Raw genomic sequence first — 18200 nt, 5'->3', positions numbered from 1 at the left:
ATATGCTTCCTGTGAAATGATAACCTTGGTTGAAGATCCAACGTGAATAGTTTCAGGAAAGTCATCGATCACAGGGAGGACACGTCCAACTACCCTGGCATAGGATTTTTGTAGCCGTTTGAGGAGTACTAATTAATACAACCATTTGATTCAAAGTGCCATTTAGAAGGTGGCTAGACAAAATATATTTCTCATGCAAATTGTTCCTTCCATAACTGCCATTAAGCCTTACAATATTAGCTTAGGACACATCACCACTGTGAACCTATGAATTTGAAACTTTTACCGTATTGAGCCTTCACTTGCTATTTCCAGCTTCTGTTAAACATTTGTAAGGCCATAATAGGCTTCCAAATGTCATCATCTATGTTCGGATACATTTGTAACATTTTCAAACATCGTCCTCACTTATTCTGACGTATCAACACTCTTGACATATGGTTTGACCTCTTCTTAGCTACCAAAATAGCTGCGGAGCATATGTGCATCACGGCATCATCGGAATACAACCGCACATTAGCATACACCATATAGTTGCCAACACTTAAAATACTTGGATCCAGTTGTCCGACAGTAAGTACACACACATACACACACACACACACACACATATATATATATATATATACATACATGCATATGAACAAAGTTTTCCTTCATCGGTGGTTAAACGATGGAACGGTTAAAATGTGACCCCACTCAATCCTCCCTGTAGTTTGGCTAGGGTCGTGATGGGCACATTTCCATTAATTGTGGCCTGAGGGAAACTTGGTCCTATTTAAATTTAGGGAGAGGGATAGGTATGCCGCCGATATCAAGTATGCTACCAGATAGCACCAATAGGATCACATGATGGAGTATCATTCAGGAAGGATATGAGGGTCATTTTAAAAAAAGGGAAGAGAGAGATAGACACAATGAGTGCTAGCATACTTGATATCGGTGGCATACCCAACCTTTTCCCTTAAATTTATTTATTTAATGATACATGTTATGTACCTTCACTTGCAGGGCTGTGAGGCACTTCTTCAGAATGGGGTTTCTTCCTAAGGGTGTGAACAACTGTTTCCTTACTCTAATTCCGAAGGTGCTGGGAGCTGTGACCCTGGAAAAGTTTAGGCCGATCTGTATGAGGAATTTCTTTTGTAAGGTGCTATCAAAACTAATGGTAAATAGAGTTTCGGCGCTGCTTCCCAGGCTGATCTCAGAGGAACAAGGTGCATTCCAGAAGGGGAAAATAATTTCTGAGAATATCAGCTTTGCCTCAGAATTGGCAAATCTGATGTACACTGCAGTCAGGGGAGGAGGTATGGGGATCAAAATTGATGTTCAGAAAGCATACGACTCGCTTTCTTGGGATTTCCTTTTTGAAGTCCTGAAAAAGTTTGGTTTCTCTCAGAAGTGGATATCTTGGATTCATGAAATCCTTGTCTCTCCTAGGATTTCGGTCTTAGAAAATGGGGGACCGGTGGACTTCTTCCCTATGGGTCATGGTCTTCGCCAGGGTGACCCTTTATCTCCCTTTCTCTTTATTCTAGCAGAAGAAGTGCTCTATAGAGGGTTAAGAAGCATGGTTGCAGAAGGTGCTCTTAAATCCCTGCCCGGGCCAAGAGGTGTGCTCACTCCATCCCACCTTCTCTTTGCGGATGACATTTTCATTTTCATGAACGCGTCGGCAAAATATGTAAGAAATCTTCACTCTTTCTTAGATAAATATCAAGCATTCTCTGGTCAGTTTTTTAATCTGGATAAAAGCAAGATTTTCTTAGGGAAGGTGGCCCCTCACAGAAAATAGTTCATTAGTGAGTTTTTGGGTATTCAGATATCCAAATTCCCTACAAAATATCTTGGGGTGGAAATCTTCAAGGGAAGAGTCACAAAATCCCATTTGTTACCTTTACTAGATAAGATCAAATGTAGACTTGCAGCTTGGAAAGGTAAATTGCTTTCAATGGCAGGCCGTATTGAACTTGTTCATTCAGTTATATCGAGCATTCCTATGCATAATTTTGCAGTCTATTGGTGGCCTCAGGCATCAATTAAAACTGTAGAAACATGGATGAGGAATTTCATTTGGTCTGGCCAAATGGAGGTTCAGAAAAAAATCACTGTTAAATGGGAGGATTGTTGCAAGCCAAAGAAGAAGGGAGGCCTGGGTATTCTGAAGTTACGAGATGTTAACAGAGCTTGTCTATGTAAATTATTATGGAAAATAAAGCCTGAGGATTCTACAATGAGTCAATTTTTTAGAGCAAGGTTTACTACTAGCAACGGCAATCTAAGGAGCTACAAGTCTTCATCTATTTGGCAGGGTCTAAAAAGGGTGTGGAATTTTGTAACAAATATGGAGAGCTGGACAGTAGGAAATGGCGTCAAGATCAGCTTCTGGAAGGATTGTTGGTTAGAAAATTCCTCATTGGCGGAATCCTCTAATCTGGACTTAGAAGCGCTTACTTCAAGGCAGCTGCGGGTGGTGGATTTCATTAGGAATGGTGAGTGGTGCTTCCCAAATGTTTCTTCATCATTCTTGTCTGAATCGTTTGAGAAGGCGAAGAGAGTATCCCTAACGAATTTAGAGGATGTATGCCACTGGAAATTATCTTCGTCTGGTGCCTTCTCTTTGGCCTCGGCGTGGGAGGAGATAAGATGTAAAAAGGCGCCTGTTTCTTGGTTGTCCATCCTCTGGAAAGCTCTTTTACAGCCACGGCAGGTAGTATTTGGATGGAGGTTAGCCCATGGTAGACTCCCTACAGATGACCAAGTGTGCAAAAAGGGGATTGCAATGCCTTCGAGATGTGGGTTATGTGAAAAGGTAGAAGAGTCTAGTTCCCACCTTTTTATTCACTGTGAGTATATCCAGGCCCTGTGGAATATGTTCTATGATCTATTTGGTATCAGATGGCAACACTTCACAAGAATGGAAGATTTATTTAGCTGGTGGAAACATAAAGCAAAATCCGTTACATTCTCAAGACTATGGCTTAGTGGCGTGGTGTTAATTCCTTATGCAGTTTGGATGGAGAGGAATATGAGAATCCACGAGGGTACCTATTGGCATCACAGGCAGCGTTCTGCTATGATTAAAGGTGAGATAGGTATGATTTCAACAGTGCACCTTGGGAAAAACTTGTCCGTAGCTGATTTGATGTGTGCCAAGAGAGTGGAAATTCCCCGGGTAATTGGCAAGCAAAGAGGAATTTTTGAAGTTCGATGGTGTCTCCCCCCTCAGAACTGGATTAAGCTAAATACTGATGGGTGCTCGCTAGGGAATCCTGGAAAGGCTGGAGCTGGCGGTGTATTTAGAAATTACAAGGGCGAACCTTTGCTGAATTTCAAAAATTTTGTTGGTATAAAATCTAACTTTGAAGCTAAATTCTTAGCTCTCATTACCGGCCTTGAACATGCAAAAAACTCTCGTATCCAAAACCTTTGGATCGAGTGTGACTCTGCTGCTGTGGTGTTCTTATTCTCCAAAGGGCTGGTTCCATGGTTTATTTTGCAAAGATGGAGGGGCGTTCTCTCTTATTTGGGTTCAATTTCTTGGAAAGTCACTCATTGCTACCGCGAAGCAAATGTGGTAGCCGATTTATTAGCGAAAACAGCAGCAAGATTTGAATCAAATTCCCCTATCAAAACCTGGCCCCTTCTCACCTCCAGGGAGCTGGAATTGGATGCTGTCCAACGGCCACGATTCCGATTCACTTAGTTATTTGTTTTTAAAAGTTTTTGTTAGACTTAGGTCTGAGGTCCTCTCCTGCTGATGGCAATGCCGAAGGTGGGGTTAATTTCATTTCCTTCGTCTAAGTATTGTTGAGTGTATTATTCCTTTTGTATATTCTTTCTTTTTATTAATCCAATTGATCTTTAGCGAAAAAGAAAAAAAGTTATTGTGCTCCTTCTACAATAAACAAATGTGATATAGTATCTCTTAATGAGTTAGAGAATCATGGCCTCCTATATATTGTCAGTGTATATAAGGATCTAATCTTTGGATTTTTGTTGATGCCAATTGGGTATTGTAGACATCTAATTTTGTCACCCCTTGACATTGATGATTTTTAGGACTTCCACAAGATCTACACTCTCTTTTGGAAGAAGATTTGGTACCTTCTAAAATAACTCATAACTCTATCCAACTAAGCCAAACCATACCTAAGCCTATGGTACTCGAACTAGATCACCCACAATGGGCCCTAGAAATTCGAACCCAAATTTAATGCATTTTCTAATCATTTGGTAATTTATTGGCTTGGAATAGACTTAGAGAGAAATTACTTGCGACGACATGGACGAAATTAATTTGGTAAAAAGGGCTACCCTCCAGGTCGTCAATATTTGGTTGGAGGTTAGTTAATGGTAGTCTTCCAACCGATGACAAAGTGTCGAAGCTAATATTCCTATGGCATCTCGATATCATCTTTGCCAAAAAGAGGTGGAATCAATTCATCATATCTTTTTAGACTGTGGCTTTGCAGGGAAAATTTGGTCTAAATTGTTGATTTTTTATTTTAATTTTATTTTTTTATCAAAGATGGAGCGGTTTTCCCTCTCTTGAAGAGTTATTCTCTTAGTGGAAGAGAAAGGCTCAAGTGGTCTCGATTGGGAAGGAATGGTTGCTACTGTTATTTTGATTCCTTATTCCTCACCAGATTTGGAAGGTAATGAATAATTGATGCTTTGGTGATAAATCAACGTTTCACTTAATTTGCTTCTCTTTGTTAGTCTATGATTAGGGTGCCCTCTTCTGCTGATGGCAATGCTGAAGGTGGGGTTGGCCTCTATATCTCTTATTCTATCTTTGTAAGATTGTTTTCATTATTAGTTTCTTGTACATTCTTACTTTTTCTTCTTAATACAAGGAATTTTTAGCCAAAAAAAAAAAAAAAAAAGATAAATCCCGTCCAGTAGATCAAGTGGTAAATTCAATAATTCGTGATCTCCAGGATTTTTCTAAAATGACAAAGATTTACATTTCTTCAATTCTTGATTTATTGGTTTCCAAGAAATTCATGATGTCATTTCTCCGAGATCTCCTGCAAAAATTCTTGAAGTTATTTAGGCACCTTCTTCATCTGATTGCCTCAAATTAAGCATTGACGGATGTTCTCTTAGAAATCCAAGATGTTCTGGGGCTGGTGGCATTATTAGGGACATCCATGGATCTCCGAAGCGAAGTTTTGCTGTTTATGAAGATGTGGGAACAAAATTTATGGTAGAATTCAGCACCTGTTTTTATAGGCTGCACACTGCTTCATTGATGAATACTGTGAATTTGTGGATTGAATGTGACGTGCAGACTATGGTGAATTGCATCGCCAATAAAAAATTCCATGGATTTTTCAGAAAAAATGTTGGTTCTATAAAAGGTATTTAGATAGAATTTCATTGAGGATTCACACTGCTATAGGGAAGGAAACGTGGTAGCCGACAGATTGGCTAAACATGTTGCAACAACTCGGTTAACCACAAAGTGGAACTCTACGCCATCCTTTGTTTTCCATGAAATAATTTGGGACTCAAATATGAGACCAAGATATAGATATTGTTCGCTAGTTTCTACTTCCAGAGGGGGTGGAATGGGGTTGAAGATTGACATCCAGAAAGCATACGACACAATCTCTTGGGATTTTATGTTCCAAGTGCTGAGGAAGTTTGGGTTTTCTGAGAACTGGATATCCTGGGTTCATCAGTTGTTGGTCTTTGCAAAAGTGTCAGTTCTCTTAATGGTGGCCCGATTGGGTACTTTGGAGTGGAGAGAGGGCTGAGACAAGGGGATCCCCTATCCCCATTGCTGTTCATCCTTGCAGAGGAGGTGTTATTTAGAGGTCTTCATTTGCTTGTGGGTGAGAAGATGATTCAACCGCTCAAAGGCCCTCGTGGGGTGATCACTCCCGCTCATAGTCTTTTTGCAGATGATATATTCATCTTTGCAAATGCTTCAATCAGGTATGTTAAAAACTTAAAGAGCTTCCTTAGTAAGTATCAGGAGTTTTCTGGGCAGAAAATCAATCTAGAGAAGAGTAAAATTTTTTTGGGGGATATATCTTCTCAGAGAAAGCATGCTATAGCAAAGGAGTTAGGGATTCCCCCTTGTATGTTCCCTACAAAGTACTTGGGGGTGGAAATTTTCAAAGGAAGAGTTAAAAAGGAGTCAATGATGCCAATCATGGATAGAGTGAAAGATCGGTTATCAGGATGGAAGGGTAAACTGTTGTCCCTGGCTGGTAGGGTGGAGCTGGTGAGATCAGTGATCATGAGCATGCCATCGCATAATTTTGCTGTCTGTTGGTGGCCTGCGTCTATGATTGAGACTCTAGAAAAGTGGATGCGTAACTTTGTTTGGTCAGGGGAGATAGGCTCGACGAAAAGAATTGTGGTCAACTGGGATCAGTGTTGCAAACCTAAGGAGGAAGGAGGTCTTGGGTTGAGGAGATTAAGAGATGTTAACAAAGCCATGCTATGTAAAACTGCATGGTGAATAAAGCATGAAGACTCCACGACTAGTAGGTTCTTGAGGGCCAGATTTCTTAGTAAAAAAGGGAGACCTAAGAAAGGGTATAGTAGATCGTCCATATGGCCTGGTATAGGAAGAGTGTGGAATTTTATTTCTTCAAAAGGAAGATGGATTATTGGGGATGGAAGATCAATAAATTTCTGGAAGGACATTTGGGTGGGTGAGGCGGCTTTGGAAGAAGGTGTGGATGGTGCGGATCAGTTGGACCTGGAAGGGAAGGTGCATCGTTTCATTTAGGATTTCAAATGGTGTTTACCTGAGGTGAATTCCAATTTTATGAGAAGTATTTTTGATTCTATATCAACTATAAATATTCCAGATTTTGAATGCGTCGACAGGTGTATGTGGAGCTTAACTATTGATGGGAAATTCAACTCCAAATCTGCCTGGGAGGATATTCGAAAGAAGAACCAAATAGTGCCTTGGGCTTCCTTAATTTGGTGTAAAAAGCAGCTGCCTCGGGTTTTATCCCTAGCTTGGAGAGTTGTTCATGGAAAGGTCCCAACAGATGATAAGGTTAAAAAGATAGCAGTTCCATTGGTGTCCAGATGCGAGCTATGTAAAGTGGAGGAGAAATCCTTGGATCACCTATTTATCTCTTGCTCTTTCTCTATAAAAATCTGGTGCTATGTTTGTGATTGCTTTAACTTGAATAGGGGCAATCAGTCATCTCTCCTTGAGCTTTCTCAATTGTGGAAAAGAATGCTTAAAATAGTTTGTTGTAACGAGGCATGGTCAATGAGTTTTGGAATAGTTCTGGACCACTTATGGAGGGAAAGAAGTGGCAGGAAATATGATAGCAAAGAAAGATTGGAAAAATATGTTTCTATCATGGTTGTGGAAGACATTAGAAGAAATGAGTCTTTGACATAGGGAGAAGTGAAAACACCAAATGACGTTTTATGCTGCAAACGCCTTGGTGTTCCTATTCAGGATGGATCTCACAAGGAAACGTTGGAGGTTTTTTGGTATAAGCCTTTTGTCAACTGGATTAAACTCAATTTTGACGGAAGCTCTTTGGGGAATCCAGGGCAGGCTGGTGCAGGAGGAATATTTAGAGATCAGTGGAGAAGGGTGCTAAGCTCATATAAAACATTTCTAGGGGTGGTTGGTGCCTTTGAAGCAGAAATAGAGGGATTGATGGAAGGGTTGATGAGAGCCAAATATAAGAGAATTAAAATGCTGTGGGTGGAATCGGACTTGAGTGCGGTGGTGACTTTGCTTCAGCAAAAGAAAGTGCCATGGTTTGCTTTGCAAAGATGGCTGTCTCTTCAGACTTATCTGAATAGTATTAGATGGAAAATTTCTCATAATTATAGAGAAGGGAATGTGATTGCTGACTACCTGGCTAGAGATGCGGCAAAGTATGGGATTACGGCTGAATATGTGGTGTTTCCATCTCATATAGTGGACATTCTTGCTAGGGATGCCGATGGAAGACCGCACTTTAGATTTATTTAGTTTGAATCTTTCCCTCTCCTGCTGGCAATGCCGAAGGTGGGAGTTGGGATGACTAGTGGAGTTTGTTTTGAGTTTCGTACTTTTGAAGTCTTTTTATTCTTTTAATGAAATAATCCTCTAGCAAAAAAAAAAAAAAGGGTTACCTTTCTGTTGACAGCAATGCCAAAGGTAGAGAGGTTATTCAATAGATTTTTTATCTCATTCTTTGTGATTGTAATTCTCCATTTATTCAATATATATTTTTATTGACTTTTATTTAAAAAAAAAAAATCTTTTTCACCACTCATGCATCAAAACTAGTACCTTCCAAGAAATTCCTAATTTGAGTATTAGATTTAAGGTTTATCAAATATTGGGTTTGTCTTGGCCCTGTCTTAAGACCCTAACCTAAACCTGTACAATATCGATGGCACAAACCAAAAATAGATGGGTATGCATTGTTTAACATACCCTAACCATTAGGGTGGGTTGATGCACTAGTTAATAGGGCCTGATCTGGTCCCTACAAACATGAAGAAAACCAAAAGTTTAGTCAATGGCAGTCAAAAGAAGCCATGAGGCTGCTTAAAATTTCCTCAATTTGATCTTTGGTTATTGCAACTATGAGCTAGAGAAATTGGCTATGAAACTATAAAAGATGAGCTATTAAATGAAATTATTTATTTTGATTGCTGAGTACAAACTATTTTAAAAAAGACAGAAATAATCTTAAGTAGGTGCTCCACAATTATCCGGAGCAAAGAAGAGAGTTCCTGTATTTCCCAACTCCAAATCAAAGGAGAACTTATGCTCGGTTTGCTGATAAGCTCCAATTATTGTTTTTTCGCCTGATTTAAGTGCAACACAAACAAAGTTTGCGCCTACTGCAAATAGACCAATGGGCTGCACAACAAAATTAGCTCCTTTGAAATGGAATGTCATAGTTGGAAACCTTAGACCAGGCGGCCCCCCAGGGAAACAAAGATCAAACATGGGCACATCGCGTGGTCTACTTCCACTACCGTATGGTTGCATACCAAAATGTTCGAAGTACTGAATAAAAGCATTTCTCACAACAGCATAAGCACTAGGAATTAGCATAGTAAGCGGAGCTCCTGTATCTATGGTGCAACCACCAAAGAGGAATAGTCCTCGTAGCCCAAGGCGAATCCCTGCAATGCTGATATCTTGCAGCTCCACATAGTAAAGTGAAGGGTTAGCTCCTTTCAGCAATGGTGTAGACACAACTTGTGGTCCTACCATCCTAGCACTTTCTCCGATATATAACCGAGATTTGGTGTCAGGAGAGGCAGGGAAGCAATAAGAGAAGCGTTTTTTGAGTACTTGGCTCCATATGGGAGAAGTTCCAGGGCCTCCACGCCCTAAGCCCAAAATCCCAGCAACTTTATTCGGTGGTGCAAACGGCATATTGTGACTCTGTAAGCCACATGCCAAGAATAAATTGTTAAACGACTCTGTAGCTCCCAATCTATCAGAAGAGAAGGTTAAGGTCTCTCTTACAATGGTTCCCCTTATAAAGGGCCCATGATTACCACCGTAGATTGCTTTGAATCCACAGGACGATCCATAGCAATCCCTTCTTGGAGTTGGACACTCTTGGTGACCACATGGAATTGACCTGTAACTTTGAGATCTTCGGAATGGGAAATTCGGTGTCTGTGTAAGGGGAAAGCATGGATTGCAACCTTCACATTGGACCCAAGTAATGTGACTTCCAGTGTCCATGATCAAGTAATAAGGAAGACCCTTTGGGCCAGGAAAAGGCGGAAATGAACCAATACCCACCTCAGCTACATGGTAGAAACCAGTATATTCCACTGTAGCCGCTATGTCGTCAACCTCGCTGCTACCATTCCAGTACTTTCCTTGATTCATTGTTGTGGCTGGGAATAGATGATGCATGCGGGCTGTTGTGGCTTGAATAAGTAGATTAAACTTCTGCACTTCTGTAGTGTTCTTCCCTACATAGAATGGTGAGTGGACTGAGAATGGGTGAATGAGGCTTATGGTGATGGACTGGGGACTTTCATGAATGGCAGCGGACTGTAGTAACAATGCACTTGAGAGGAAATAGATCAGAGATAATAAAGTCCCCATGAAAGCCATTTAAGCTATGAAAATAAAGGATGGAATGTGACTACCATTGACCGAGGACATGAGATATATAGTAGAGAATTGTCCAAATATAGAACAAATTAAATGTATAACTGAAGATATTATGACAAAGCACTGGCTCTTTTGTCTTATGTTAATGAATTGAAATAATGGAAGGTTTTAATGGAAAAGCATCCTTTGCCGCGAGGAGCTGGCGCGGTGAGGCGCGAGATGATGACACATGGAGTGAGAAAATCGAGTGGTGTTGGTGATGCCCCAGTTCCTTCGACCCACTTCGTTGGATTCCCATTTCACCCGATTCATTTCACCTGCTATAGGGTTTTCTCATTTCATACTCCAAACGACCAGCGATCCCCATCTTCCTACGACCTAGACCAGAGACGGCGATAGGGTTCGTGTGACCGCGACAGAGCAGCAAAGATTTCTTAACCAAGTATATCAGCGACAACAGAACCTCCTACGGTCAGTCTTTCGTTCTTGTTAGGGCTGTTTCACCTCAATCATTCATATCTTCCAACCTGTGTGATTTGTTCCTCAGAGAGACCAGAGACTCTTTGTATGGGAAACATCGACCAGCGACGACGGTCGAGCAACCTCGACGGACCAGCGACCAAAACTTCTTGCAGCTTGTTGTAAGTAGGAAAAAAAAAAAAAACAGCTCTTTGTATACGAGCTTTTCTTCACTTGCTCTTTTTTTTTTTTTTTGTTTAGGAAATGCAGTATTTCATTATGTATGGGATCATTCTCTTGTATATATGCTATATTAAATATGCCATTTGTTAGATGTTTCAATTATGAACACAATTTTTACCAACATCTATTTCAAGCATGAACACAATCAAACCTTTTTCACTGTGCCGCATTTGGGTTATTTTCTTGATGCCTTAAATTCTATTGAATCTCTTGAAAAATCTGTAGAATTATGGATAGAGTTGATGTAGGTGAAGATGTTGAGAGTAAGCCTCGGAAGGGCATGTTATTTAACTCAGAGAATGAGGCTTATGATTTCTATAACAACATTGTTCGATTTTCTCGCTCCATGTGTCGTCATCTCGCACCTCGCCGCCCCAGTTCCTCACGGCAGAGTATGTTTTTCCCGTTTTAATATGAAGGTCAAAGCCAGCTGGTCCAAGGGAGAATTATAATTTCGAGGTATCTGCCACAATTTGAAAGAGAAGAAGTGAAGGAAATTTAAGGAGAAATTATAGATTTTAAATATGGAAAATATATATATATATATATTCATAGATGGATTTTTTATCTTAATCTTTACCCTGCGAGGCTAAATGATAATATGATCTCCCACCGCTTTTTTTAGGGGTGTCAATTTTGAGTCCACACCGATAGCTCCAACTGAGCCCGACACGTTTATGGCCTGACTTGGATCGGCCCGATTAATAAACGTGTTGGCTCAAGCCCGACACGTTTATTAAACGAGCGTTCACAGTGCAAGTAACTAGCTTGTCGGGTGCCTCCAGAACCGACCGATTATAGGCCCGACTTGAACCGATTCATTGTAACCCGACCTAGCCCGACCCCCTTTATTGAAAAATAACCACAATCTCATATCATTTCTCTTTGTTATTAAAGATATGGGTAACCTTCTACTATGATTATTTTTTGTATAAAACTATAGCTATTTAATATTCAAATTGAACAATTATGGGACTTCAACCCACTTAAGAAAAGAATTTTAAGGTAGGCACATTTAGAGTCCGTTTAGATTTAAATAGGTCCGTAGCCCGGTTAAGACCCGGTTAATGCTCATTTAAGGTAGCCCGATTAAAGCCCAACACCAACCGGTCAGATTATAAATTGTACCATGCCCCCAAAGCTAGGCCCATTTACTTAAACGGGCGTTCACTGTGCAAGGTTTCCAAGTGGTCAAGCCCGGCTAGGCCCGACCGGTTGACACCCCTACCTTTTTTGACATACCCAAATTTGATTTGTGCTGGTGCAACTAATTTTTTGGACTCAGCTTCAGAATGGGCATATGGAATCTTATCACAGGGTGAGTTTAGGATCCTTGAATAAAAAACAACTGCAACTACTCAAAGAGAAGTAGTGGAAGCGGTGCCCTAGCTAGTAGGTTCTGTTTGAAGAGTAGGCACCAAGAAGTCAGAACATCGATTCTTGTCACATGGGTGTGTGAATACGAATTTATTGTGCCCCCTCTCCTTATCATTCCCCTTTCCCCTCCAGTGTGCGTGAGTCAAGTCCCGTTATGCAGTTCATTAGGAATTGCACCACCCCTTCCCCCTGCCCACCCCCAGACCCAAAAAAGGAAAAAAAAAAGCGGGAGCCAACTTAACTAGACGATCATTATTAGGAAATTAAGATATCTAACTACCAAACCACCATAAGCCTTAGTAAAGAAACCTTCCCTATGGCAATTGGATGCCCTTTCCATTTACCATCGTAATCACCCCAAAATAATTTGGCATAAATTGATTAGGGTTTATTTTCCATTGGCAATTATGTGCCTAAGACCTTGGTTAAGGAAGTCCCTTCGAGGAGGCTCCACCAGGCCCATTAACAATTGAACCAACACAGGACTTCCAAGAACTGGACTCTAGAGAATTATTTGCCCTTAAGAGCTGATCAAGGCTTCCTCATTGTGAAGGATGTGCCAGTCTTGGTGGCTAATAAGACAAGGTTGACACTTTGCAGATCCCAAAAACCTAAGACTACCAAAACGCTTACATGAACACAAAGTTTCCTGTTTGCGCCAAAAGATCCCCTTATCCTTGTTATTTTTCTACCAAAATTGGCGCATTCTCATGTTGGGCTCTGAGCAAATACAACCCACCGGATTAAAGAACGTCGACATTATTGCATATAAGGGAATGCAGGTTGCAATAGCCTCAATTAAAATTTCTTAGGTAATTTACATCCCCCTTCCCTGTGTTTTCAAAAATTACATTAACCTCCCTTGTTAGATGAAAACATACGGGAGGGGGATGTAAATCACTCAAATTTCTTTCTCGGCAGCTGAGAGGGTTCACAATCTTCCACCCTATTAGTTTGGACTGAACTTTTTCAGTTAGGCCAGCGAGAAGTTTCGCTTAAAGTGCCCAAACTTTTGGGAAGACTCTTTTTAATTTTTATTTTTTTGTTGAGAAACACAAGCTTTATTGAATGAAAACAGAAGAGGATTAGCAAACTGCTATTTCTAGAAGAGGAAACACTACCCAAATTTACTTGTTGAGAGAGCCAAAAGCGACCTTTGTCCACAGAGACGTAAAAAGTAGTCATATTAGTCATAGGGTCAGGATCAATGAAGTCGCATAGAGATTTGTTTCTAGTCTTCCAAATCTTCCACAAGAGAGAAGACCAAATAATATCAAAGTTTGTCATGTAAGGCATATTTTTGCACTTAACAAAAAGGAAAGTTAACCATTCTTAAAAATGAGTCCCATTAAACTCCTTAATGTCAAAATGAAGGGGAGAAACTGACTAGCACATAGCCACAAATGGTCATTGAAACATGGCATGAACTATAGAATCCTCATTGGCTTTACATAAAGAACATATAACATTCAAAGCAAGACTTATATGAAATAACAATTTTTTTACTGCTAAATAGTTAGTACTACAAAGCCAAATGAAGTGCTTTATTTTAGGAATGATTTTTAAACTCCACAACTTAGTCCAAAAGGGATCATGGGAAGTAGAAGCATTACACAAAGATTCAAGAGCAGTATAGTATGCAAATTTCACAGAAAATTTACCAGATTTGTCAAACGACGAAATCCAACTATCATTTCTCACAGAAGTAGACAGCGAGATTTGGATAATAACGGACATCACTGAATCAAGATACTATGAATTGATTTTGGAGGAGTTGGGGATGGATGCATAATGGTTTTCTTGATTTTATGTGCTTTCTTCTCCCTTGCTAATAGTAATGCTGAAGGTTGGGGTTTAGGCTTGCTTTTTTAGATGTGCTTTTTCTTTCGAGGAGAATTTTTTTTCCCATATCTTCTGTATAGTTTTTTTTTTTTTTTTGGTTCCTTTTTAGTTCAAAATGACCATTTAACGAAAAAAAATATGAGAGGCACATTCCACTGGTAAAAGAAGCCAACATAAGGTCAACAACTTTACAAGAGGGGATACCATTTGAGATATTAAAAATCTTACCTCCTGGAAGAGAAGAAATCCAAGGATCAACATAAACAAAAGTCTTAAGGCCATCACCAATACATCTCCTATGCCCTTTAAGTAATAATTCCCTACCTTTTAAAAGACTTTTCCAAGCCTAAGGCCCCAAAGGTTTATGAGTGGCATCCAAAAAAGAAAAATTATGAAATATTTCCCTTTTAACACTCTAACCCAAAGGGCCTCGGGGTTGTGGATAATTCTCCAACACTGCCTAGCAAGCATAGTTAGATTGAAACAATCCAAATCTAGGAAACCCAAGCCACCACTCTTCTTACTACAACACTGGGGGTCCCAAGACATCCAAAAAATTCCTTTATAAGAGTTATCCTTCCACCAAAAGTGTCGCATACATTTGGTTAAATTCTTACAAGCAATTATGGGAAGGAGAAACATAGACATAGCATAAGAGGGCATAGAAGTAGCCACAGTCTTCAGGAAAGGAAATTATCCTTCCAAACTCAGTTGGCAAACCAAGATATTTCTAATAATTTGAGACCACTTTGAAACCAGTAATAGCGGCAATCTGATCCATAATACTCAAAGGAGTAGAGGAACTAAATAAAATGCTAGATTTGGTCAGATTGACCTCTTAGCCAGAAGCATCCTTATAAAAACTAAGAATGTTCAAGATGGACTAAGCCTCTAATTAAAGTGCAAGATTTGTTAAAAATCATACAATTGATCCAATGAGACACCCTAGGACCGCTACTAGTCCGAATACCAGAAATGCGGGCTGAGTGGACAGCCCTGACAAAGCCCACGCTGAGGTAAAACATGGCTAATAATAGAACCATTAATTCTAATATGATTAAACACTGTACTAGTGTACTCACATTGCATAATCTCTATACTGCTATTTTTACAGGTTGCACGACTTCAATTTCTGAGATTATGGACAATATAATAGAAAGCATAAAGCAGGCCCTCTTCATTGCCAATTCCAAGCTTTCCCAACCACTCTAGTGAGCTCCGGATGGCCAATCCATTTTGACTCAAAGTTAAAACAAGAAGGGCCTTTGTTTTGAAAGTAAGTGGACAGCAAGCAGTGTGTGATTGAGCACTCCAACATGGTTCATCTTCGCTGTAGATCACCGTAAAAACTAGGTTTCAGGGTAAAGCATGGACTGGAGTGCGCCACCCAATGAATTTTCCACTTCCCTCTAAAGACACAAGGCTTCATTCTTTGTTCTTGCATAATAAGTATGGCTTTAGCAACCAGAAGCATCTGAATATGCGGCAACTAAACTACCAAGCCGGAGCCACTCTCCATACATTGTCTCAAAACATTTTGTCCTCAACTCCAGCGGTATTTACAGAAACAAGTTGGAATGGAAACTTTGATCAAAATATTTTTTAACGGAGTAACCCCTTCGATCCAAAATGCATCCTGACCAGCTCTATTGAACCACAGCCCTATCCGAAGAGGTTGATCAACCTCGATTGAAACCATAACTACAAGTACCCGATTGAAATCTTGAAGTGAGATTGGTAGTCGTACTTCATGAAACGAACCAATCTTCCCTGCAATCTGCCTCGCATTGCCTTCCATATGAAGATAGAGAGGCAGATCATAGATGTACACTCACACTTTCTTTGCTAGAAAATCATATGTTAAAGCAAACACCAAGAAATACGGTAAATAAACCAAGACAGATCGCACAACACAGAGATTTAACGAGGTTCACACACCAGGGTGGTGTGCTCCATCCTCGATCGAAGAAGAAAATGTTTCACTATATAGAAGAGAGATTACTCCCAAGCAGTGGCGAGAAAACTTGCCTTGAAACCCTAGCTCAAAAAACCCCCCAAAATTCAATGGCTTTCTCAACAAGACAACAATACATTATATATACTCCAAGTCGCGGGTCGACCCATCGGGTCACACTCGATCCGGTTGAACCATACTCGGCCCAACCCCTCTGCTTCCATCACAGATCTCAGAAAACTTCCCATTCGAGTCACCATCCAAAATATGTTGGATGGAGTAGGTCAATCTTCAAAACGGGTCAAGAATTTGATGTCAATAATTAACATCATATATATTAATTATAAAAGAGAAAAACAAAAGGAACAAATTGTACATCAAAAAGAGGGAGAGCAAAACAGCCCTAACCTCTCAACTGGACGAGAAGGGAATGTATGAGTTCCACCTTCGGCATTGCCATCAGCAAACAAGACAATCGCAAACTCAACCAGCCAAAACAAGCTGAATAACACCCTAGCAATATCTAGATCGTGGATGACTGCAGGCATCCATATCTAAATCCATCTTCACCAAAGCTGACCAAATTGAACCGGCGTTGAGACTTCAAACCGAGCTGCTAATTTTGATAAGAAATCAAATCTATCAAATTGAAGATGTTGCGGCTGAATGTCCCTTACCAACTCGGCGACCCGCTTGGGTTAGAAGATCTCCCACACTTGAACAAACTCCTAGCTTATATTTGAATAATTATAATCTGGCTCTGTGATCTCAGGAACCAAATCTTCAAAGTCCTCATCCTCCATCATAAGCTGCTCATCTGGAGGGATATCAACAATCAGATCCTCGCTCTCCATAACAGACTGCATGCATACAATCTACCACAAATATCAGAAACTACAATGTAACATGCCACATAACCGCCAAGAACTTCAAACGCATGCTCATAGAAGAAAATCAAAGGATCGAAAACCAAAAATATCCCAAAACAAACCAAATGGAGAACAAAACTCTAAAAACAACCACAAGAAAAAAAGCATAGAGGAAGAAAAGAACCTAGCTAAATAGATCTTGATCCAAAGTAAACAAATTTTAGAAAACCACAAACCTCTTAAAGGACAAAAGACTCGATCCAAGATCAAACACAAGCGCAATAAAGATCCAGAAAAGAAAAGATAACGAAGCTTAGAAGATTACTTCAATAACATTTTTGTGAGTGGCATTATCAAAAAGTAATGTGATGGGGAAGAGAATGGGTAACCGAGAGATGTACCCAGTTAATAGAAATGTGGAACAAATTCTTTCCCTCTTGGGTGAACCTAGTAGGAAATAGTCAAGTACAGTTTGATAGAGCAATTTATCAAACACAATGCGTGCAATAATCAAGTTCTCATGTGTGCAACTAAATGCATAAATCAGTGAGCAAACTTATCATAGACACAAATACACATCGACACCATCAATTTAACATGGAAAACCTCCCCAATGAGAGGAGTAAAAACCATGGACCGTAGTCCACTAAAATCCACTATCTCCAAATAATGAAAATACATAAGAGTCATCTCTAACTGAAATTAGAGGCACACAATCATTCCAAACATCAAGAACAACATACCCTTGGCATACATCATCAACAAGATGAAATCCCAAAAGAAAGAAACAAGAGATTGAAGAGATCTCACCAAAACAGGGGCACTGATAACATTACTAGAAAAATGAGTTAGAGACCATTAAACAACAATCACACAGTACCGAATGAAGACCAGTGTGTTGTGAAGCTGCTTTCAAAAAATCGATTCAATCAGACCACGGATGACTTTCCGATTGAGCTCTTGAAGGTGATTGTGGACAGTTCTCTAACCCAGAATGTTTCTGCTTCTTCTCCCTTTCTTCCTCTCCGAATCTTAGCCAAATAGCTGCTATCTTTTTCTCTTTTGCTTTAACTTAAACCTTATTATATGAACAAGGTTAAATGAGTAAATTCTCATCAATACTCTTGTGACAAAAATGCCCTCCTTATGGGCCTCAAACAAAGATGGGCTTCACCTAAACAATGTGAGCATACTTGGGCCATCCTCCACAAGGAGGGAAACCCAACCCAACAAATCTCCCCCTCCCGACTATATAGAGGGATTTGCCATACCAGCAATCAAACTACAAACATCAAACTTCTCCCTTGGTAAGGCTTTCGTCAACATATCAGAACCATTATGACCTGTATGAATTTTCTCAATTTCTAGCAACTTG

At 40.0% G+C, this 18200-nt stretch overlaps 1 protein-coding gene and 2 long non-coding RNA genes across 3 annotated transcripts; 1 reads left to right on the top strand and 2 right to left on the bottom strand.

Moving 5' to 3' along the window:
* Window positions 1-8683: 8683 nt before the first annotated feature.
* Window positions 8684-10081, bottom strand: LOC122066230 (aspartic proteinase nepenthesin-1-like). The gene has a single exon (XM_042630048.1). The coding sequence runs from the start codon at window positions 10079-10081 to the stop codon at window positions 8684-8686; it is 1398 nt and encodes a 465-aa protein (XP_042485982.1).
* A 220-nt stretch (window positions 10082-10301) lies between these two features.
* On the top strand, window positions 10302-10747 carry LOC122066223. Its single transcript, XR_006136292.1, has 2 exons — window positions 10302-10552; window positions 10629-10747. It is a non-coding gene; the product is annotated as an uncharacterized LOC122066223 (long non-coding RNA).
* A 5517-nt stretch (window positions 10748-16264) lies between these two features.
* On the bottom strand, window positions 16265-17958 carry LOC122066220. Its single transcript, XR_006136290.1, has 2 exons — window positions 17706-17958; window positions 16265-16773 (listed from the first exon to the last, which is right to left on the bottom strand). It is a non-coding gene; the product is annotated as an uncharacterized LOC122066220 (long non-coding RNA).
* Between the last annotated feature and the right edge of the window lie 242 nt (window positions 17959-18200).

This window comes from Macadamia integrifolia, unplaced genomic scaffold, assembly GCF_013358625.1.
Source record: "Macadamia integrifolia cultivar HAES 741 unplaced genomic scaffold, SCU_Mint_v3 scaffold23, whole genome shotgun sequence".
NCBI lineage: Eukaryota > Viridiplantae > Streptophyta > Magnoliopsida > Proteales > Proteaceae > Macadamia > Macadamia integrifolia.
The sequence above is the reverse complement of the archived record's forward strand: the minus strand, read 5'-3'. Positions and strand labels throughout refer to the sequence as shown.

Coding starts and splice junctions, on each gene's coding strand:
- LOC122066230 (XM_042630048.1), bottom strand. CDS start 10,081: ATGGCTTTCATGGGGACTTTATTATCTCTGATCTATTTCCTCTCAAGT.